Source organism: Struthio camelus, chromosome 5, assembly GCF_040807025.1.
Source record: "Struthio camelus isolate bStrCam1 chromosome 5, bStrCam1.hap1, whole genome shotgun sequence".
Lineage (NCBI taxonomy): Eukaryota > Metazoa > Chordata > Aves > Struthioniformes > Struthionidae > Struthio > Struthio camelus.
This window is the reverse complement of record NC_090946.1, coordinates 63,625,632-63,647,955: the sequence shown is the minus strand read 5'-3', so window position 1 is coordinate 63,647,955 and position 22,324 is coordinate 63,625,632. Positions and strand designations below refer to the sequence as shown.

At 36.8% G+C, this 22,324-nt stretch overlaps 1 protein-coding gene across 4 annotated transcripts in view; it reads left to right on the top strand.

Annotated features, from left to right (window-relative positions):
• GALC (galactosylceramidase) overlaps nucleotides 1-22,060 on the top strand; it is a 42,440-nt gene extending 20,380 nt beyond the window's left edge. For 2 of the 4 annotated variants that reach the window (XM_068946732.1, XM_068946734.1), the window contains exons 7-17: nucleotides 229-359; nucleotides 5,879-6,034; nucleotides 8,133-8,257; nucleotides 8,946-9,073; nucleotides 9,547-9,636; nucleotides 10,896-10,985; nucleotides 12,175-12,319; nucleotides 12,874-13,054; nucleotides 15,499-15,662; nucleotides 17,441-17,517; nucleotides 19,410-22,060. In XM_068946732.1, the coding sequence (XP_068802833.1) occupies nucleotides 229-359; nucleotides 5,879-6,034; nucleotides 8,133-8,257; nucleotides 8,946-9,073; nucleotides 9,547-9,636; nucleotides 10,896-10,985; nucleotides 12,175-12,319; nucleotides 12,874-13,054; nucleotides 15,499-15,662; nucleotides 17,441-17,517; nucleotides 19,410-19,553 (1,431 nt within the window). In that variant the 3' untranslated portion in view covers nucleotides 19,554-22,060. The remainder of the gene's footprint in view (nucleotides 1-228; nucleotides 360-5,878; nucleotides 6,035-8,132; nucleotides 8,258-8,945; nucleotides 9,074-9,546; nucleotides 9,637-10,895; nucleotides 10,986-12,174; nucleotides 12,320-12,873; nucleotides 13,055-15,498; nucleotides 15,663-17,440; nucleotides 17,518-19,409) is intronic. The other 2 variants (XM_068946733.1, XM_009689847.2) reach the window with 1 other exon arrangement.
• Nucleotides 22,061-22,324: the final 264 nt, after the last annotated feature.

Sequence of the window (22,324 nt, the reverse complement as noted above, 5' to 3'; positions counted from 1 at the left end):
GGTTTGCCATGAGAGAGGAGTAACTTGTCCTTGGTGCTTGACAATGTTTGTTACATTTTGTTTGGTGTAACATTTCTTGTCTGAGTTGAGGGGAGGAAAAAAAAAAGTTGAAATATGTTCAATTAGGATTGAAGGAGATACTGCCTTTCCCAATGATAAATATTTGAAAATTTGAAGAACTTTTTTTATTTCTCCATTCTCTCTTTTCTTTCCTCTCTTCTTTTAAAGCTGCTAAGATACACATTGGATAAGCATGGTCTGCAGCAGGTGAGGATCATAGCCAGCGATAGACTGTGGGAGCCCATTTCCTTTGTCTTGCTGCTTGACTCTGAGCTCCATGGAGTGGTCGATGTGATTGGGTAGGGGGCTCTCTTTTTTTCTTTCTTGGTGGTTTGTTCTCAGTTTGTCTTTATTTGCTTATTTACAAATAGCAAAACTGAAGTTTTATCTCTCTAGATTCTATCTGCAACTAAAAATCTGATACTGTAATCTTGCTTACTAACCCACATCAAATCTCATAGGTTTTTGTCCTGGTGGCAATCCGGACCCTTGAATCACAAGTTCCCATTGTGGGGAAGATTCCTGTTGACTGTGGTTGCACTTTTGATTAACTTAAAATCTTTCGGAGAACTCGGTTTATTCTGAAGGTTGCTTTGGTTCTTATTTGGTGTGCAAAAAGTGCTTTAACTTTTCAGCCTTACGTACAGCCTTGTATTACCGACTTACGTCAATCAGAAACGTCAAACAAACTTACATGATCCAGAAGTGAATTGAGATTATGACTCTTCTTTGGCTAAATTAATGTCTTGATTCTTAGTTCCTATTTGTTGTGATGTGAGGAATGTATTTGGATAGTAGCATGCAAAAAGCTGTCTGTTTTTCTGTGTTTCTTCGTATAATAGTAATATTTTTGCAGAGGGAATAGACTAAATTTGAGATTGAATATTGACTTATCTGCTGAATACAAATATGAGTAAGACTTGCTGATTGTGTTTTTTTTTTTTTTTTCCTCACCGTAGCGCTAAATTATTAGGGTCCTTAAAGTTGCCTGACCTAGTCAGATGCTTCAAACATAGCTGTTCCTGCTTCAACTTGTGTTGTCTTTTCTCTTCAGCTTTTATATATCTGATACATAGTAGGTGTATAAATAAAGATTTTTTGCCTTCAAACACAGGCAATCCGGGGGTGTTTTAACTTCAAGGAAATCATATACAACATGCACAAACAAACCCCCAAAACACGAAACTGAAACAAAAAAACCCCTTTGGCTCTGAAAAATATTCTGAACAACAAAAGGTATCCTAATACTTTCTTCTGAATGGAGACTTAGATGATACGTAAATTAACAGGTGAAAGTGCTTAGAAACTCACTCTGACCAGATGTAAGTCCATGGATGTCTGGAAACTGTGAAGCTATGTTATCATGAACTCATGCCAGTGAGGATACTTCCTTTCTAATTTCTGGCAGCCATGAGTGTGCAGTCAGTTGGTTCCTGAAGCTGAACTGGTTCATGCTGTCTCAGTAAGCTGTAGTTACTTAACTCTGTGCAAGGAGTGTAAAATTCAAAGTCTCTACTGTGATTCAGCCTTAACAGGGAATTGAAGTGCTCTTTTTGTGTAGTGGATAATCAGCTGGCTACTGGACACTCAGTGATGCTCATCTCTTCACGATGTTTTGATTTTTTTTTTTTTCAATTTTATTCTTTTGTCAGGATTCCTTTTCTTTTCTTAACTGTGGAAATATTTCAAATAGCCAGGATTTTACATGACTACATAAATCAATTTTGGACTCAACCTCACTGTGATCTGTGAAACCTCTCATCAGATGAGCTGGATGGGAAATTAAAGCTGGCGCTTTTTTGTTTGTTTTTGTTTTATTCTTGCACTGTTTGCATTCAGACTTCATCTACATGATATTGCAATGGCTGGTAATGAGACAGAGCCCTAAAGAGATGCTGTAACAATATTAATAGAAGTTTACCCACATAGGAATCACCCTGGTCATCAAAGCCCTTTACAATATGATATTTGTAAAACAGCTTTTCAGAGCTATTATGGCTGCATCAATTTTGCTAGTGAAATGAAATGTAATGAATTATAAACAAGTATTGCTCTTATTCTGAACACGCTTAAATGACAGTGTAGCTCTTAAAAACATTGCTTTCCAGGGATAGGCTTGCAAATTCCAGAGTTACTCTTTTTACTTTAGGTGTGTTACTTGTAACACGGTATAAACCAGTTAATTCCATTTTGCTTGCTATACGGATAGAGACTAAATTTCTCTCTCTCTAGATACTGAGCAGGTGTGGGCACCTTTTTTCCTCTTCCTGCTGCTAACTGAAAGAAAATAGAAAGTGTTTAGAGAGTGACAGCGACATTAGGAGTAACAGCAACAGCTTTAATTTTCAGCTAATATAAATGCAGAATACCGTTAGGTGACATCTCAGTCTTTGTGAATGGAAGCAGCAGTGTTCTTAACTAGGTCTGTTCCGAAGACACATTTGGCTGAATTCAAGCAGAAAACCAGGCCTTTTGGAGAAATTTATCAGAGCTAAGTTACATCCAAGCGAACAACCCAAGAAAAAGACGATGTTGTGAAATGACTCTTTGACGGAATTACGATGCCTGTAGTTGTGTGATTTCAAACTGTTGCAAGTTCTTGCTATGCCTGTGTACCTATAAAGAATGATAAGTGGGAAAGATGGTCATGTTAGCTGAAAAATTCATTTTTCTCAACATTGAGAATGAAGATTTGAGGTTTTTGTATATAGTGCTCTTCTGTAAAGCTTCATTGCAATGATGGTATTCCATATGCTAATTTTTTAAATTGTTATATTATTTCTGCAACCTTGCTCTGGTGCATGAGAGAAAAAAATAGTGAAAACTCTACTTTTTCTGTTCTAATTTCCCCCTTTTCCCCTTTGATCCTTTGCTATCATCAAAAGAGAAATTGCACAAAGGGTTTATTATAACTAGATTGTCCTAATTAGGACACTGTAGGTAATTGTGCCAAGCAGCATTCACAACTCAAAAGTAGAAAAGCTGACACTACAATTCCTTTGTTAATATATGTGATCTAGTGTAGCTATCAATTACAAAACTTCTGCGCTACACAAAGAACTGTGGATTTTTTTAACACGGGAGTTATAGCAGACTGTGGAGCTGTATAGACCATGCTTAGTTTGATAATTGTTAACATATTTAAAATATTTTGTTACTACTCTAACAGGGGCTCTGATGATGAAGCACTCTGTTAAGACCTGTTAAAGTGGAAAACAAAAACTGGCCTTGATGTGGGTGTATTAAAATACAGCATTCAAAACATCTCTCTTCCCCTTCCAGTCCGTCTGCTGACTCCAGGGCCTAGGTGCCAGAGAGACTAAAACAAGGAGGGAATAATGAAAATATTTTGGTTTTTTTGTAAATGACAGTGGTCTGAAGAATGCAAACACTGACATTAATAGCCGTTGGTAAATTCTCTGGCACTAGCCTGAGGTTTATGTTTATATGGCGTGTTTATTGTAGTTCTGTTGTTACCATTCCTCTCATGTTTTCTCTACCGAGAGCCATTGTAACTTTTTTTTCCCCCTTTCATGATTCATATCACTTTTTCTTCCTTCTTGGAAATAGTCTTCTGTTACAGTGTGCCTGAATCTCTGCTCTTTTGAGCAGAAAATCCAAAATCCCACTGCTGCTGTTGAAGTATCACTTCTGTAAAATGATGCATAAATTCTCTTCTCCAGTTCATCTTCCCAGACAGCAGGAAGGATGGGTGTTCAGGAGTCTTTTTTTTTTTTTTTTTTTTAAAAAAAAAAAAACAACCTGAAACAGTGGTTGGGATGCTCAAGCCCCTCCAAATAATAGCGGTCCTTCAGTGAACCAGTTATTTCCTGAGAGTTAACTGGATGATGGTCTGCATCTTAATCTGGGGGCAAATGTTTACACATTTGGATAGGTCTTTTTAAAGCATAAAATCTACACTAGTATTAAAAGTTTTTTGAAAAAATAATTGCTGCACTTACAAATTAGTTTTCATATGAAGTGGGAGTTTTGAGCTCATTATCCGTGTGCTACTTTTTAGGAGTGATGTAGTTATTAATTAAAATAAAAACCTGGTTAAAAGAGGTGTCTAGCTGAAAAGCAAGTATAACGTAAATCATTACATTATAGTAATTCATTAGTAATTCATTACAGTAATTGAAATTGTATCTAAGATGAGAAAAAAAGATCCATTTCTCAGTTGGTGGTGAAACTTTTTTTGATTGCAAACCGGTAGGACAAAAGGAGAGTGTTTAAAGTCTGTGGGCTTTAAGTGGAACACAGCTGCCAATGAAGATGTACTGAAGGAGTCTCTCTACCTCTAGAAGCTGTTTGTTCTCCTTGTAACTTTAATCTATCACTCCTATTTTTTCCCAATGTGTTGTAATAGCTCTAGTGTCTTTGTTGAATTATTTCTGTGTTCCCTTTTATGCAAATAAAGGGAAACATCCATCTTTGTGTAGGAGATCTGAGCTCTATATACTTTGTTCCCATGTGATCTTGTGTAAAGCTTCTTGTGTGTCCCTCACTTACTATTATTTTATGTTTATATATATATATTTCGTGTATATATATATATATATATTTAAAAACATAGTTTGTATTTGGCAGGAATGCTGATTCTTAATAGTTAAGAAAAAGAGCTCCCCGGTATGGACTATAGAAGTAGAGATCTGTTCCTTCTCTGCTTTGTCTTTGCAGATTACACTTTTTATGCCATGAGCAGAGCTTTTGCTTGGTATCAAGGTAGTATTTTTTTTCCAAGCAAAAAGGAAAATATTCAATAATCTGAACAGTGGAAAGAATGATGTACTTAAATTCTCTAACATCTGTTAGACTATCTGTAGTAACGTCATATACGAAGGACTACAGAACTGCGAAATGGCTCAGGGTCCAATCTGGAGGTCAAAATGAACCATTAACTTAGAAAAATTGGTATTTCTTGTGTCCCTGGCTCTCACATTCATAAACCTGTCAAATTTCAGGCTAATAGTAAAGGAAGCTTTTATGTTTTTGTTTCCTGTGCTGATGGTTTTGATTTTTAGCATGTGTGTTTGGCTTAACTGTGCGTTCAACACGTGTTATCTGAGGGGAAGATCATGACCTCATTCTCTGCAAATTATTTGAAAGGTTTTGTTTCAGTCAGACTGGTTGGGCACGGTGAATCAGTGTTGTAGCTAAGTACGATCGGTAGTCTGCATTTGGGAGAATCTGCATTCTCGTGCTAAGGAAAGTCTTGCAGATAAAACGAGCTTTTTATTGTGTGTCACTTATTTTCTGTTTACTACACCTTTTTAACTTTTTTAGTCCAACTAACTTGCCTTGTTGAAAGATGAGCTTATTAAAAAGGTGTGCAAAACTATCCAGCCTTGTTTAGATGATGACTAGGGCATTCATGCAGTTAAGGTTTTATAAGAATACCTAGTACTTGCTGTTGATTTATAATTACTTACAGATTTGTTTAGTACAAAGTATAGCATGTACTTTCATAACTGCTGTGTCAAATAAGGAAAATATTTGAGCTAAATTTCAGCATAAAGCTTTGCCTTAGCAAGCTGTGGGAACTGCATGGTATATTTAAAACTAGGTCTACTTATGCACTGGCCTGCTTTAGAAGGAATGATCTTGTACTGACACGAATGAGGTAAGCTCCATAATATTACAGATCTCTCTGTTACCAATTTCTTTGATTACATTGCTATTATTCCAAAGCAAGAGTTTATTTTTCATTTGTGGTTTGGAGGAGGGGAATCAGTTTTCTGCTGCTTGGGCTTCAGACTTTAATTTTTCTTTGTGTGATAAGTGCTCTTTCTTTTAAAAAAAAAAAAAAATTGTATAGGGCTCACTATCCTGGAACAAAAACAGTACCGAATGCCATATTAACTCAGAAGAAACTGTGGTCTTCAGAAGATTATAGTACTTTGAATGATGAAGTAGGTGCAGGCTGTTGGGCTCGGATCCTGAACCAAAACTACGTGAATGGAAACATGACCTCGTAAGTGTTATGTGCTGTTGCTCATTTTCACAGCTTCATACGCAAGAGTTATCTAAAGTGCTATACCACGCATCCATCTGCTGTGCTAAGACAGTAGGTAAAGTGAAACTCTCCACCATCAGTCTGACTGCAAATGTAGTAAGGCTCAGTGTCCCTTTGAGGATAGAAGTCTCACAAGTTTTAGCGTGTTCTTGAGTTACTGTTCTCTGTGTTTCCATTGGCTTGTGCAACTCAGTTCAGGTGTCTTTTGAGAACCTGATGATATTTATTAAAAAGAGAACACTCCTAAGAAGAAAGCTAGGAGCATGAAGAACACTGGAGGAAAATAACTTCAAAGCTAATCTGCATATATGTTTCTTAGTCTCTGTCAGTTTGCTGTTGTCTTCAGTTAAAATTAGTAGGTGAGAGTGTAATCGTCTACTTCTTCCACACAGCTTCTGAGAATCCATTCTGAAATCTGCTGTATTTTTTTTTAATGTTTTTTCTCTCCTGGATGTTTTCTTGCCTAATAGAAATCTTTAAGAAAGCTGTTCTATTTATTGAGAAATTATATAACTCACTGTTTTAGAACAGAAGAGAAAACATTCTTTGTTTCCAGTGAAACAAGTACTAGTTTCAAAAAAAGTCTGATTAAAGAAAGCGTGAGCATCAGGACCTAAGCAAAATATTTTCAAAGCTTTATATTTCACATAATTTCATTTTGGAACTATAAAATTTCACATAATTTCATTTTGGAACTATAAAGAGAAATATCTTTGTCTGAAATGCTTGAAAGGGAGCACAGCATAAAGCATGTCGATACCAGGAAGAGGATATTTATTGATATCTCTCCTTTTGAGAGCTGACACTTTCTAACATAAATATTTCCTAGATGAATTCCTGACCAGTGATATGTTTGTCTTGACTCTCATATGCTTAAATATCTTGTTTCAAGTCTTTCTTTTTTTTTTATTTTTTTACAAGCCTTTTGTAATTATATGAGCCCCATTAGTCAATAACCCAACAGCCAGACCTATGTATGGAATTCATAAATTATTGTAGAATAGTTCCAAATCCATATACCTAATGAAGTTATCTTAGCTTCTATATGGAAAACAGGCTTTGGCTGATAAAAGAAGGCTCATCTTTCTGCTAAATGTACTTCCTTTGAGTCTGAGTTCCCTTCGTTCCTTTCCCGTGAGGCTAGACCTTTGAAGAATTTTAATGTGAGCAATTTGTCAAGTTTATATCTCAGTGCACCTTTTTTATGAGTACGTTTTTAGGGGATTTCTGAATCCCTTCTGAAATGCGTGTAAACTGTGATTAAATCTATAGCAGTGACTTTAGAAAATTGACCTTTTGCAATTATCAGTACACAACAGAATAATATGGCATCTGTGTGTTTTCTATGTAACTACTTTATTAAGCTGTATTTGCATATTTATGGATGCACAGAGCTTCAGTTTCAAGTCCTAGCTACAGATTTTGAATGAAGATGAAATCAAAAGACCTGAAGGAATTACCTTGTCAGTGTCCTGGCAGCTTCTTAAAATGGTAACAATTGCTGGAAGCTGGCCAGGTAAAGTTGTTTTGTCGTCTTAATGTATGTGGGTAAAGGAAGAAGTATACTTTATTTAAGAAGAAGGGGGAGGGGGCAGGAGGGAACAACCAACCAACCAACCAAAAACCCTCTAAAAATTGACAGCTTAATCTTTTTCCTTCAGGGTTTCCACAAATTGATGTGGTCAGAAGAGAAAATAGAAATGAAGTCTTTAACCCTCAGTGCACGCTTCCATTAATGTCTTAATTTTAGTGACTTGCTACAGTGACACAGAGAGAGAATGTATCAGTTCTGTAAGCAGTTCACAACACTGCAAGTTGATTTGCTTTCTTTTCCCTTCCTGTGATTTTATCCTTTAACAGGAAGGATTATTACCTTAAGCTTCTTTTCAATGTATGCTAGATAAAATAGCTGTACTGCTGTTTTTGCTTTCTAGAATTCTTAGAGATTTTTTAACTTGAAATCCTTGGAGAGAGAGGCAGGAGACACAAATCCTTGTACCAAATTCATCTAATACTGCCCGCATGAATGAAGCAAACAAACCTGTTTTTCTTCCAGAACTATTGCATGGAATTTAGTGGCTAGTTATTATGAAGAGTTGCCCTTTGGTCGATGTGGATTAATGACAGCACAAGAGCCATGGAGTGGCCACTACAGAGTAGAAGCGCCTATTTGGATTACAGGTAAAAAGTTTGCAAATTTGTATTGCTAAAGTGACCTAAAACAGAGCATAACTGTATTGTCTTAGCCCTCTATTAATTTAATGCTTTTTAACGTGTGTTAATTTTTCTACTGAATTAAAGTAGCTCTTTGTAACTATTTTATGAATACCAAAAAAAAAAAAAAAAGGCAGGGAGATCAGTTGCAAGGGAAATCTAAATATTTGACCTTTGGTGCGTGCACAGATAAATCAACTGCTGCCTTTTATAGCTGCTCTGAAATGCCAGTAAAGGCTAGTGTGCTTTACCTCATTCCTTTTATTAATCTCCTCTAGCTCAACTGTTTTGTTTGAAGAAATGGAGGGATGTGCATGTGAGAGAGAGAGAAATTGTGATGAATATTCATACTGCAGCTGCATGATTGACTTATACAATAGCATAATAATGTTTTTTGTTCCTGTCTAAATAATTGCTATCACTTCTTTTTAACTGTTTTGTCTGCCATTGAGCTGGTGTTTTTAATTGTGCCTAAACAGAATTCTTTTATCTTGTATAGATGGAATTTGTTGTGGTAATTTCATTACTTTTGGAAGAAAGTTAAAAGTTTGTGTGCACGTGTGAGAGAGAAGTTTAGTTTGGACTATAAATAATAGTTATTTTTTGATCAAGACTTTTAATTATTTTCTTCCAATTTTTCTCTGTTTTGTCTCAGCACACACAACCCAATTTACTCAACCAGGCTGGTCATACTTGCAAGTAGATGGACACTTAGAAGGAGGCGGCAGCTTTGTAGCTCTGACTGATGGCCTGGGAAACCTTACGATTATCATTGAAACTATGGTAATGTGCTTCAGCAGCTCCAACAAACTAGAAAACATAAAGGAATGTTTTGTTATGAATAACTTTAGATTTACATAGTTCAATACCTGTAAAATGTTCTGTGATATTTGGAGTTTTGTTAGTGAGACCACTAGATGTCTTTTTTTCTATCTAAACTTTGAATAAGGAGCTATCAAAATGTTCCTGGTGGTCACTGTAGATATCATTTTTGTATCATAAATTTGATGACATTTCAGTAGGAAATTTAAATCACATTCTGTTCTAAGCAGCATCCCAAATAAAATTATTAAGTTAGTATAATGGTAACAATCATTCAGAGAGCAGTGAAACAGAGAGTTGAAAACTGATCCTATGTTGCTTCTTTTATTTACATTTATGCCGTATGATTTTTTTTCATCAGCATTGGTATCTGGTGAATTCCAGAAATGTATATTCCTTCTGTTAGTTTTTTTATTTGTTCTTTTTCTGCTCAGAGTCATAATCATTCTCAGTGTATTAGACCTCCACTGCCTCATTTCAGTGTGTCACCTCAGAGGGCAACTTTCTACCTCGAAGGGTCTTTTGTAAGTAGATATTGAATACATCTGATCACTCTCGTGAAATGTGTTGCTGTCTGTAGTTGAATACAAACAAGGTAATATCACAGGATAGCAAGAAATCAGGATTCTTCTACACCTCCTAACAGTAGAGCCTGTTATACCTCTGGCAAAATTTAAAGCACTCTACTCCTGCTTTTACCATGAGATGTTATATCATAACTCAATTTGCAGAACTACTACCTTACAGTCTAATCATCTGTGTGCTTAGGAAAAAACTGCCTAGTACAGAGATGCAATTGGATTTTTCTTCAAGGTTTATTTCAAGGCTGGTTATTCTGACATGCTGACTTAGTTTCACTGGCTGCCATAGTTATGACCTTTGTAGTTGCCATAGCCCCTTTCTATGGGAATAGCTGCCGTCATTTGTATGTTGTAGGTTAGGTTGCTCCATTCTATAAAGAGGTTCTGAGAATCTCCTGGGTTTTGTTTTCTCGCTAAACTGAATCACTCTCTGAAATGTGGACAATGCTCTGATAGCGTAACCGGAGCATGTTTTATTATTAGTAGCTATTTTGGATAGTTGCTTCTCAGAAGCTGAAAGTGTTTAAATGTTTGATTTCTGGGGACATGAGTTTTCCTTCATTTAGGAGGAGATAATGTGAATGGCACACTGTGGTGATAAAATGGTTTGCTTGGGAAAAGTATTTGAGTATCGCTTTTGGAATACACATCCCTTTGTGGGAAGTATCTAGGGTTTGATTTGGATAAACTGTCTGATTACCTTGATCACTCTTCATCTGGGTAATTAATCACACCCAGTTCCTGCTATTTTTTTAAAATCAGTAACTGATGTAGTTGATATGCCATAGTATCACAGGAGATCTATGGGCAACATGCTCTGTTCAGAAATGAACATCAGAGAACCAAGAACTAAACGCAAGGTCTCATTAAAGCAAAATTAGTATGAGACTATCTCAGTCTGGTTGCTAGTAGGCTGAGGGTTTGCGTCAAAGGCATGCTGTCATTGATTAATAGAAAAGGTAAAGGTGTATGTGTGATTGCATTGCATTCTGTCTTCGTAAGTCTTTGTCCCAACATGCAGTAGTACTACTTATTGACATACGTCATCTGCAGAAAAGTTAATCTGTATGTAATGTGTGGCTGGATAGAGCGGTGGCTTCTCATGAGTTCAACAGATCTAACAAAAGGTAGACGCCCTTAAAGGATCGATATTTCTAAAGGTGAATATTAAAGGACTTAAATTGTATTATGTTTCATTGCAGGCTATGGTGAAAACCCTTCAGGTGTGGCATTCGAGGCTTGGCTTTGAATCTGCACGCTCTACTTTCTTCCAGCAGCTTCATCCTATGAAGGTAGATGGATCTGTTTTAGTACTCTGTAGTAATCTTGCTTTTAAGAATTGATAGTGGAAAAAGATGTTTTTCCTTTGATTTAGAATATAGGATTACAAAGTAAAAAGTAGAATCCTTTATATCAGAGTAATCTAAAGTAACTTATATTGGGCCCTTCTGGGTGTGCCCCTCAGAGAGAAAATTCATGTTTTTTTATGTGTATTCATGAAGATAAATGCCGAGCAGGGTGGTGATGTTGATTGTTGTGCAGGGCTAATGCATCACTGCTTTTTAGCAGGTATGTGCTTTGAGAGTAATCAGTTGCGTGGTTCAAATATGTTAATGATACATGTGGTGCCTTTTTTGCTTTCTGCCCCACCTTATTTTATTCTCAGCCAGAGCATTAACAACATAATAAAATGTCAGATCAAATGGTAGATCCAAGCATTATTTGTCCAGTTTAACCTCATTTACGCTCATCTACTAGGTGTTAGTGTTGGTCTAAATTAGCCTTGGAGTTCCTGCTACAGGAGGATTTGCAAGACTGCAGCCATAGTATTTCTCTGGCCTGGAGGCCTGATTAACATTCCAACTTTTTAGACTCTCTGCATGCGTTCGTTGTCAAGCCTTTGGGACTTGCGTGTTCTCTGGATGCGTTTGGAAGAAATATTCTGGAATAAAGAACCTCTATTGAAATTGTATTTCTGCTACCCAAAGTAGTGAGAACATGAGAAAGTGCATTTTCATCAAATTTGTGAGGAACTATATTCTGAAGTTGTTCACTGATGACTTTGATAAAATGCCGCTTTTTTAAAGTCAGGAGCGTTCTGTCTGATATGTGACTTTACTTAAATCCTGCCCATAAATGAGTATTCCTCGAAGTCTGTCTGTAATTTCAAGGGTTTTACCCTCCTTTGCTGGAAATCCTGGTCTTTCATGTCTTAACTGCCTAATTAAGTCATGTCTCGCTGGCTCTGTTTGATTGCAACTTGACTAGCTGTATCCAAACTTACCTGGAGAATGCTATAAAGAGGCTGGGGGAGTGGTTTTGAATATAACTTGGAGGTATTAAACACTGAGGCAAGAAGACAGTTTTTTTGCCTTAAATCGGGACTTAAGAGGATCTCTTCTAACTCAGAAACTTGAATATATTGTTATCTAGTAGTGTTTGGCTTTTTTTTTTTGCAGCTTGAGCTTTCTTTAATTCCAGGTCTGGAGGGGAAGCTTTTCTTTAGATCTAAATGTGGATGAAGTTTACACTTTAACCACGCTCGAGACAGGGCAAAAATATACTAGCCCAGATCCTCCACCATCTCAGCCCTTTCCTTTCAATTACAAAGATGATTTCAATATTCGTAAGTTGGAATTTGCTGGTGTAGAAACTTTATTTACACATGGATATTGTCTCAAGAAAGAAAGGCTGTTACAGTTGTGGTATTTGAGTCATCTATGTGTGTGTATGAGACATGAAGTAATCTGAATGTATGTTTTGTTTTTGTCAGAGAAACAGGTATGAATAAGCAGTTTACACCTGCATATGTCACTTGCAAGAAGGTGTATTTAATAGGTTTTAACTGGATGGCCACCAACAGTTCTAAAATTCTTGATTGAGATGATACAGCTCATAGGTGCAGTGAAGTAGAAAGTTCTTGGAAGTAAGAAAGGGAAGAAGGTAGTTTGTTTCATTTATGTGTATGTAAAAACTGGGGCCTGCTTAAAAGCAACAACAACAAATCCAAAACCCAACAAAACCTCCCAACCCCCAAAACTTAGTTCAGTTTTGGAGGCTGTGCTTTGATGGAGTGAGTCAGAGGAATGGAGAATATCTTCAGAGGAACTCTCTGAAAGCAAGGGTAGGTAGAAGAAAAATAATCTTTTGGTGTTGATATGTATTTTATTCTCTGAACAGGTAATCCACCTTTCAGTGAAGCTCCAAATTTTGCCGATCAGACAGGTGTATTTGAATACTTCATAAACACTTCTGATCCGGGAGATCACGTGTTCACGCTCCGTCAGGTAGTGCTTCAGCGACCCATCACTTGGTCTTCTGATGCAGACCAAACCATCAGTATCATAGGAAACTTTCAGTGGTATGTAAATGCTGTTTGCTGGTTTGTTCATCTGTCCCCAGCCTCATCTATCTTGAACAGATGGTTTATGCCTTCAGACTGTGTATAGACATGTAGAAGTGATAACTGAAAGGGACTTCCAGAGGCAACTGAGCCCTGCTCGAGGCAGGACTATTGCCAGCACTACTGGATCAGATCAGCTGTGTTTTCGCCTAGATGAATCTTGAAAACCTCCAAAGATGGAGGTTCCACCATATCTCTTGGTAACGTTTTCCAGTGCTGCAATGTCTTCCTCAACTCCCAGCAGGATAAAGCTTGTCCAAGCTGTCTTTGAGAATAGTGGGTATAGGGTGGCTTATTAGAAAGACCAAATCAAAGCAGTAACTCTAGTGCACACTTCGAATTACAATACTGAGTTTCAACGTGTTTTTTTAAATGAGACAAAAGATTGATTCAGTTTAAATTACCTTAAGTTGTCTTGCTTGTCCATATAAAGTTTGACTTGTTAGTGATTCGATCAATCTTGTATCAATGAAATAATTTAGGAATTAATTCAGTTCTACTTGTTGTAGACTGCCACCTTCTGAGCAGTCCCTAGAACTGTGTGGATTTAGTTCACCTACTTCAGAGAACAGAGTTTTATTTCTGCGTAAGTGTAACTGAGCCTTACTGATCAGGTGAGAGTATAATGAGTGTAGCTCTTTCTAGGAGCTGTGGTTGTGGTAATTTGGTATCAAGAAGCGTATTTCAGCATGACTTTGCCAAATCCTTTTTAATACTAATAAAGAACCTGTTAAATAATAGGTTTAGTAATAGTAAACTTTGTGCTTAAGACTTTATTTCTTTGATTTGGAAGAGTTTAGCCTAAATTCTTTTGATATACTCTTTCATGTAACCCTTCTGTCATTTTTTTTTCATTCTGACTGGATCAGTAATCCCCTAAATATTTCTTCAGACCATGCTTCACCTGTCTTTATTTTTGGGCCTGGCTAAATGATCGTCTTGCCCTGAAGCCTGGAATAATGATGCCACCACTTTCTAGTTGGAGGTTGTTTTTCAGTTACCTGATATTTTCTTCTGCCGTTCTCTGTTAAGCAAAGTCCTGTACTCCCCCTTAATCAACTATCCCTCATTGAGCAGATCACGTTCAGTGATCCCTAAAACTGCTTCATAGTTTGTATTCTTAGGCTCTTGCACTGAAATGCCCAAAAGCTTCCTATTATTTCACTTGGAGTTCATTTCTTACTAAGCTCTCACCCTGTTCTCAGAATAAAGCTTTTTTTGAATGTTCAGCTGGTTGTTCAAGCTAGTCTTATACACCTAGAACTCTTCATAACCTCAGTCTTCAATTTCATGCCCTTTTATTTGTTTGCTTCATCCCCGGTTTAAGGTTGATATTTTTCTAGTTTTATTGCATTCTATTGCAATGCTGAACTAATATTTCACTGGATTTCTTTGTGGGGTGACAACTGTGACTTCAGTCATTACTAACAATTTGTCGTGATTAAACTTTAGAGTTATTTAGTTGTTTTTGGTTTGAATTTTAATCTTGTGTTATAAAAGTGCTGCACTTCTACTCTTGCATTTGTTAATGTTTTACTCTGATGGTTGTACTGAACCTATACATGGCTTGCACCTATATTAACACCATTTTACTGCAAGTCATTTCAGACTTGGGATTTAGATTTTAGTTTGCTGAATTAATAAAATAAATGAATGTTTTTAATTTTTATTGTAAGGGGCTTGTACTGCAACTTCAAGAAAAAAGATTGTGCAAGTTTTCTAGGTGCAATTTGACTGTTCTGGTATTCCTTTGCTTGATGGTATATTTTTATCCTTTTCAGTTATCCTTCTGTGTACAACTTGGTGCTTTACAGTTGCACTCAAGTGTCACTGTTGCACAGGAAAATTAAATGAATTCAACCTAGTTGAACTATTTATTAATAGCTTTTGGGCAAGGAGTCTGGATTTCCTAAAACTTGACCTGTATTAAAGACCCTAGAGAAATGAAGATCAAATTTTAGCAGCTGCGGCCTAAAATTTGAGAGTGAAAGGAAGAGACATAATCGTATTTAGTCATCTTAAAAAGTAGTTTCTAACTCGTTGTTTTGCAGATCTAAAAGTTTTTCTGTGGAGGTGCAAACCTTTGTGTAACAAACCAACTTGCTGACGGTATGCTTGGTTTTACTGTTGATTTCTGAAAGGAAGAATTTTTTAGAAGAAAATCTGTAGACTTGCAGGTGGGGTAATGCCAGTTTAGACAAGTTATAGGTGAGGATGGTTCCATACATCTCACACTGTAGGTAGTAATTAGAATGGCTAAACCTTTCCTCAAAAAATTTGCTATACTGTATAGAGAAGACTTTTTCTCTCTCTTTTTTTTTTTCTTTTTTTTTTTTTCCCCAAACCTACTGGCTGCTCAAAATTCATTCTGTGCTTGCTAAAATGCTAAACTTTGCTTACAGGGAAAACTTGACAGTCACTTGTGACATCTACATAGAACAACCACATGATGGAGGCGTATTTGTTGCAGGAAGAGTTGGCAATGGTGGGATATATGTTCGAAGTACCAAAGGAGTTTTCTTCTGGGTTTTTGCAGATGGTACCTACAGAGTCACTGGTGACCTAGGTAAGCAGCTATTTGCTGAAGTGCATACTGGCATATAGACTTATCAGCTTGAAAGCCTTCTAGAAACCTGCATATTTAAAAAAAAAAAAAAAAAAAAAGCAGATTTCATAGCTCAGATGCTCAGCTGCTATCAGTGTGAACTTAACCTGTGGTGTTCTCATTGGGATCATATTTTATATGCAAATGGAACATCTGAAGGCAACTGGCTGGTATACTAATCAATCTCAGCTTTCTGTGTCTTTTTTGTGTTGACAAAACCTATTTAACGATAGTTCAGGTAACTTATTTTGTTTTTTGTAAATATTCTAATACACTGGTAATTTTAGAAAAGTTTGATTCTTATAGTATACCTAAAAAGAAAATGTGACTTTAAATGCGGTGGCCCATGTCATTTAGCAATGTAAGTCAATATACGCGCATTTGTTTTAGATGATGATGAGTGGCCTACGGCTTCCACAAGTTACGCATTATACTCTGTTGGTCTAACTCAGTAGAGTCAGATCATGTTCTACTTGTAATGCCAGCACTCATGTGTTCATCTGTACAGCACTTGACAGGCACATGGAAGACTATATGTTTTAATACTTGAGCAATGCCTAAAAGTTTGGTGTTTTAACTTGCTTTGAAACAGTGGCAGTTTTTGTTGCTGTAAATGTATTTCCTATTGCTTCACAAGTATAAATTAGAGTTTTCAGTGATTCCTGATGACTTAAATGCAATTTTTAGATCTACAGTTTATCTGATTTCAAGACAGCCTGTAATGACCCATTTCACACTACACTGCTGCGCCTTAAAAATATTCCCCTCTTCTATTTGGTAGTTATTGTTCCTCATTTTCTTCGGGTTTTTTTCTCCTTTTTTTTTTTTTTTTTCCCTTCCTTACTCCTCTTCACATTGAACGAATGGGATAGAAAAGGCATCACGCTACCTCTTCTTAGTGCACTGTTGCACCCTAGGAAACTTCACAATAATCTAACTCCACCACAACTTAAGTTTCAACTGTATAAAAACATACTTATGTTAAGAGTGGATTCCAGTATTTATTTTTAATAAGACATAGCAACATTACCCTATTAGTTTCTCAGACTGTCAAGAGTAATTTTCCTAGTTTAAATGAGGGGTATTTGATTGACCACCTCATTATTTCAGACTGGGATGCTGGTTATACAATATGATGATTTTTTCTCTACAGCTATTTTCAGTGATCTTTGTATTTTTCTAGAAGATAGTTTTAGCTGCAAGTTGATCTAATATTCAGGCTCTCTACTGAATAATTGAAGATGCTACTTGTTGCGCTTAATTTTTTTTCAGGTCTTCCATCCAGGTGTCAATAACACCTAGTCAAAATTTAAGCTGAGCAAAAAAGTCAGAAAGAAGCAACATGCTGACGTGGCATCTCAAACTCAGGAAAGCAGAATACCAGTTCATTAACAAGGAGACTTGTGGAACAAGCAGAGCAATAGCTACTGTCGCACCTTATGAACCTATGCCTCTAATATGAGGAATCCTTATTTTCGGCCAAATCCCCAGAAGCTTTTTGACCCTTACAGATTTCAGTGGTAAAACAGTCCTGGCAAAACAGGAGAATGACATTGATAGTGCAGAGTTCAGGTCTGCGTGTTAAGCCCTTCATGCAGCTGTTGAAGTCCATAAGCTGTTGGTTCTGAACACCTCTGAAAATTGGGTATTAGTTTTCTCTTACTGTCTTGATACTAAGCTGCGAGTCTTATAGTAAAGGTATGAAGTAACGCTTTGCTAACCTTGAGCATGTTTTGCAGCTGGAGAAGAAATACTGATGAAAGGACTCTCTGGTGTCCGGGCCAACGCGTGGCACACGCTTACTCTCAACATCCAGGTAAGGATGTAAATGGGGAAAAAGTTCAAGGAGCAGTTGTGAAACTTCCTGTCCTGGATGAGTTGGACAAAACTGTGGCATACTATTGACTGTCCAATTGCATTAAAGTGCCCTATCTAAAACACAGATGTTTCTATTCATTATTTGTAACTAATATTGTAATTTCTTATCAAGTTTTACTGACAATAATTTATTATAGAGATCTTGAGAAACTGGAGAGGGTATAGAAAAGAATGGCAAAGATGAGTTGAAAGCTGCACATAGGTGAGGTAGAGAGAATCTTTGGCTTAGCGTTATGAAAGGATCGTAACCTGATTTTTCTGTTCTGAAGACTATCAGAAACTGCACTAGCCTGTTTTACAAATGTTGCTCCCACCCTAGTGGGCTTTGCACTCTAAGGCCTTGTAAATGGAGCCACTTAAGGACTAGGGAACTGAGAGGAGATGCCATTCTTCTCTCCTATACAGATAAGGCATAAACATACTTTTGCTGTGGAAATGAGCCATAATTGATGAGAAGCCTGTCCAAACCGTTTTGTCTTAATTAGTAAACAAAGTGGTCCCAAACTCTACTTTTAGTATACCTGTGCAGGTAGCTGGCTGTGGAGTTGATGTACATACCTGAAACAGGAATAGCTTCAAATCCCTCCGTAGAGTCAGTCCTCTTGCTGAATGTAACCTTTGCAATGGCATGTGGCCTGAAGTATAGGAGAACTTGAATCCTAGTTGGGGAGATCTAGTACTGAGGCTAACTCTCTTTAAAATTATGCACCAAGTCTTTTCTCTCATGCTAAAATGTCAAGTGAATGTTCAGAAGCTTACTTTTACATTTTGTACTTTCACACTGGAAGACAAATGGACACTCTTATCTGGGTGTTCACAGGAACGGAAGTAGCTTAGTTTTGATTTTTGTTCACACACACACACACACACACATGTTACCCCCCCCTGCCACACACACATTTTTTTTAAATTTTTGTTCACCACTGACTGTGGTTGTCAACTGTAAAATGGGCTAAATGAGGTGCTGAAAATGAATGTAAATTTTTCAAAGCCGTGGTAATAATTTTAAATGGTGATGTTACAAACTTCTACCTGTGCTATTAAAGTATTTTGTGCCAAGCATGTCTTTGATGTAATGACTAGAAACGTAGAGCTCTCTTTAAAGAGTTTTCACGCTGACTAGAGAAAATAATTGCTTCTTGAAATGCATTCTTTGCTTTTACTTGTGTTTATAACTGTCTTTCAAATAAAGAAATGCAAGTAAATTGGAGTGATTTCCCCCTCCCCCACCACCACTAATGTTTGATGGAAAACACTAGCAAGCTAGATTAAGTGAATTTTACTGAAACTGTTTTTAATTTTAGTGGTAATGTTATACTTTAAAGTTCTACTGTCCTCTCCTGCTCCTCTCAGGTTAGTGACTAAAATAGATCTTTGTTGCCCTTTGGCTTTTGCCTAAATCTGCAGAATAAATGCCAGATGTATCATACCCCAGAAAGGACTATTAGCAATCCAGGTAGCTCTAGCTTTGCTGCTCTCCTGAAGACACCTGGCCTATTTGAGGGAGCCTGGCACAGATGCAAGAAGAAAATCAAGCTTACCTTTCAGATTCTTCATTGAATTTACGAAGCTGTTAAGTTAGGTGAAAGTGAGCGTTTTATCTATTCACTGGGAATGCATTAGATCTCTTTCACAGAACTCATAGGCACTGGATGATTCTATGCAATTACGCTTCACATATTGTCCATGCAAAGGTGAATCTAAATATTGCAAGTTCACTTAGCATCTTTCTGAATTGCATCATCTCTTCTCCCATGTGAGATTGCTCAGTGTCAACGTATTTAGTCCCTGGATTTTACAAAGCTGACTTTCCTTCCTTTCTTTCGACAGGGCACTTCAGCCTCCGGACTGTTAAATGGTTATCCACTCTGGGAGAATGTTACCATCACTGAACCAAGTAATGGCTGGGCTGCTATCGGAACACGCTCCTTCGAGTTTGCACAGTTTGACAACTTTCACGTTGAAGCCAGCTGAGGTGGCTTTCTGTGTTTGGAGAACCCAGTTCTCTTATTACTTTGAATCAGCGCCAGTTCAAACTTTGAGGACAATTTAATGCTATGTTGAGATTGATCTCTTGGCAGGGAATCCAAATTCTGTCCTTAATGTTTGTTAGATGTTTACTTGAGTAGGTATCAATGTGACTGTAACTTTATCCCCTGGTTGGTATGGGATTTTCCCTTTCCATTTTTAGGGGAAAATTTTAGTTTAAGGTAATGATGGAAACTAAATCATAGATTTAAATCTTTTTGAATACCAAAATCTTAACTTCTCAGCTCACTTTTAAGACAGGTTTAGAAGGCAGCAGATAGCAGGTACAGGAGTTTCAAGCTGCGGTTTTAACACTTAAATAATTGTGTCCATTCCTTTCATTCTCAAAGAATGTAATGCCAATAAACCTAATGAGCCAGTGGCCCCATGTAGTTGTAGGCTGTGGTTCTAAAATTTCCTTTGCACAAAGTGCCTAAGGTTTTTTCTGTTTTTCTACTACAGTATGAGACTTGGCAATAGAGTGCTTCAAGTGCATTTGATTACTTAGGCAAAATTTCATTACCAGCCTTATAGTAGATCATATTTTCAGTGGAATAGAAGTGTATCTTATGACTGATCAGGCAATGCAGGATGTGCCTTAATTTTAAACTACCCCTTTTCCAATGAAAGGATTGAAATGGGTTAAAAGTTGTAAGTTAAAATTGACTCCTCGTGACTGTCTCTGCACAGTGTAAAGGATAAACCCTTTGTGACCCTTTGTCATCAACTCATGGATACTGATAAGCAGAGCGTTACATTCGTGTCAGATCACATGTGAAAAACTAGCCTTTTTTCACTAAAGCTTGGGTGAGCATCTCTTTCCTGTGGTGGAGCGAAAAGTAGTATGTATGTAATTTGTTTGACTGCATTACTGTAGCACAGAGGGGCTGTGAATATCATTTCCTTTTATACCTAGGATGACAAGATTTAAAAAAAAAAAAAAAAAAAAAAAGTCTGTCTGTCTTAAGGGCTTGCAATCTATTCATATTCAAACTTTGCCTAGGCCTAACCGGGTAAAGCTCCGAGGGAATTTCAAATCCTAGGGAAAGGGGGGGGAGTTTCTGTTTTTTCTGTGGTTCACTTCATATTTTTTTTTTTTCCCAAGTTACTTTTCCAAGTCATTTTTTTTCCAAGAAAAAATGCCTTGAAAATATATTGTGGTCCAGAATGGGACTTTCATCACCCCTTTTCCAAATTCAGTTGGTTTCTGAATTTATTTTATTGTTGTCCTATTGGTCAACTTGAATGAAGTGGATGTCCTTTGTCATGACAAAAAATGCCTCCTATGTCCACTAACTTTTCCAATTGAACTCCTGCTTAGTTGACAAGCAAGTAGTTCCAGACTTGATAGGGCACTCAGATCTGTAGTAGGAAATCTCTTATCTTGAGAAACAGATTTGCAGTATACTTTGGTTTATATTAAGTATTACTCTGATTCCCATTATTTTGAAGACTGATTCCAGTAAGCATTAACTGAAGTCTTTTGAAGTGGTCATCTAGTATAGATTCAATATAATCACAGTTATTACTGGAAGATTATTATAAAGGTTATTTTCCAAATTAGCTTTTGGAGAAGAGTTCTCAAAATTCCATCTCTAACAGATAGAGATGAGTGTTTTTGGTGGTTGTGTGTGTGTCCCCTACCCCCAACAATTAATTATTCTGCTATCCCTATTGACTAGTTACAAATCTGTATGTAAAGTTTCATACATGGAAGTAACCTTGAACAGTAGTCTAAAACACTAAACTTGGAAACTTTTTACAAGAGTTTCAAAATATTAAGTAGCTATTCATTTAACTAGGTGAGAAATGAAAGCCAGTTTTCTGCTTCGGTTTCATCCTGATAGTTGAAGTATGGATGCAGGTCTATTGGTTACTTGTTTGACTTCAGAAGAGACATGCAGATGGGAATTCCAGATGTGAACGAATAAAATTTTAGGTGCTCATATTGAAGTAATACGAGTATAGGAGAGAAGTTCTCCAGAATAAACTGATTTTAGGTGGGATGAATTTGCGCAGCAGGAGACTTCTTAAAGACTTCTTGGTAACTTTTGTGGGCTGTAAACTGTGTTTGTGTAAGGGATTAGCGATGATACATTACTCCAAAGGAGCTGTCCTGCTCTTTACCTTTTAATGCACTGGTTTAACTAACAGTACTGTTGTTACATTGTGTACTAAATGCAATGTATTTTGTCACTGAAGTGTTGATTTTTTTTTTTTTTCCAAATCTTAATTTATAAAATTAGATGATTAAACTGTTGTGAGCAGAATAAGCAACTTAATGATGATATAATGTTATTCATCTTTATATATCTGTAATTCTTCACCCTTCAGCAGGTTGTAATATGCCTGGCAATAACAAGCTGTCCAGTCTTTTCATTGAGGGGTGGATTTATGTTGTTGATTATAAATACTAATCATTCTAAATGGACAAATAAAACACTTGAAAACCCCTTGTTTGTGCAGAATGCTTCTGTAAATGGGTCTTCGTATCCTCCATTAAAAAAGTTAACAGTTTTTCAATTCTGATTCCTGATAAATATGCTTGACATTAGGTTAACTGGACTGGAAGAGTTTTTCCTGACGCTTTGAATAGCCAAGCAGTCCTCATTAACAAATAGCCATGTACGTTAGCACTTGTACAGCTGATTAAAAAGATGTTCTTTTTAGAACTGAATGTAGGTTTTGTTTCTTTCTGGGTCCTTTGTATTTAGTTA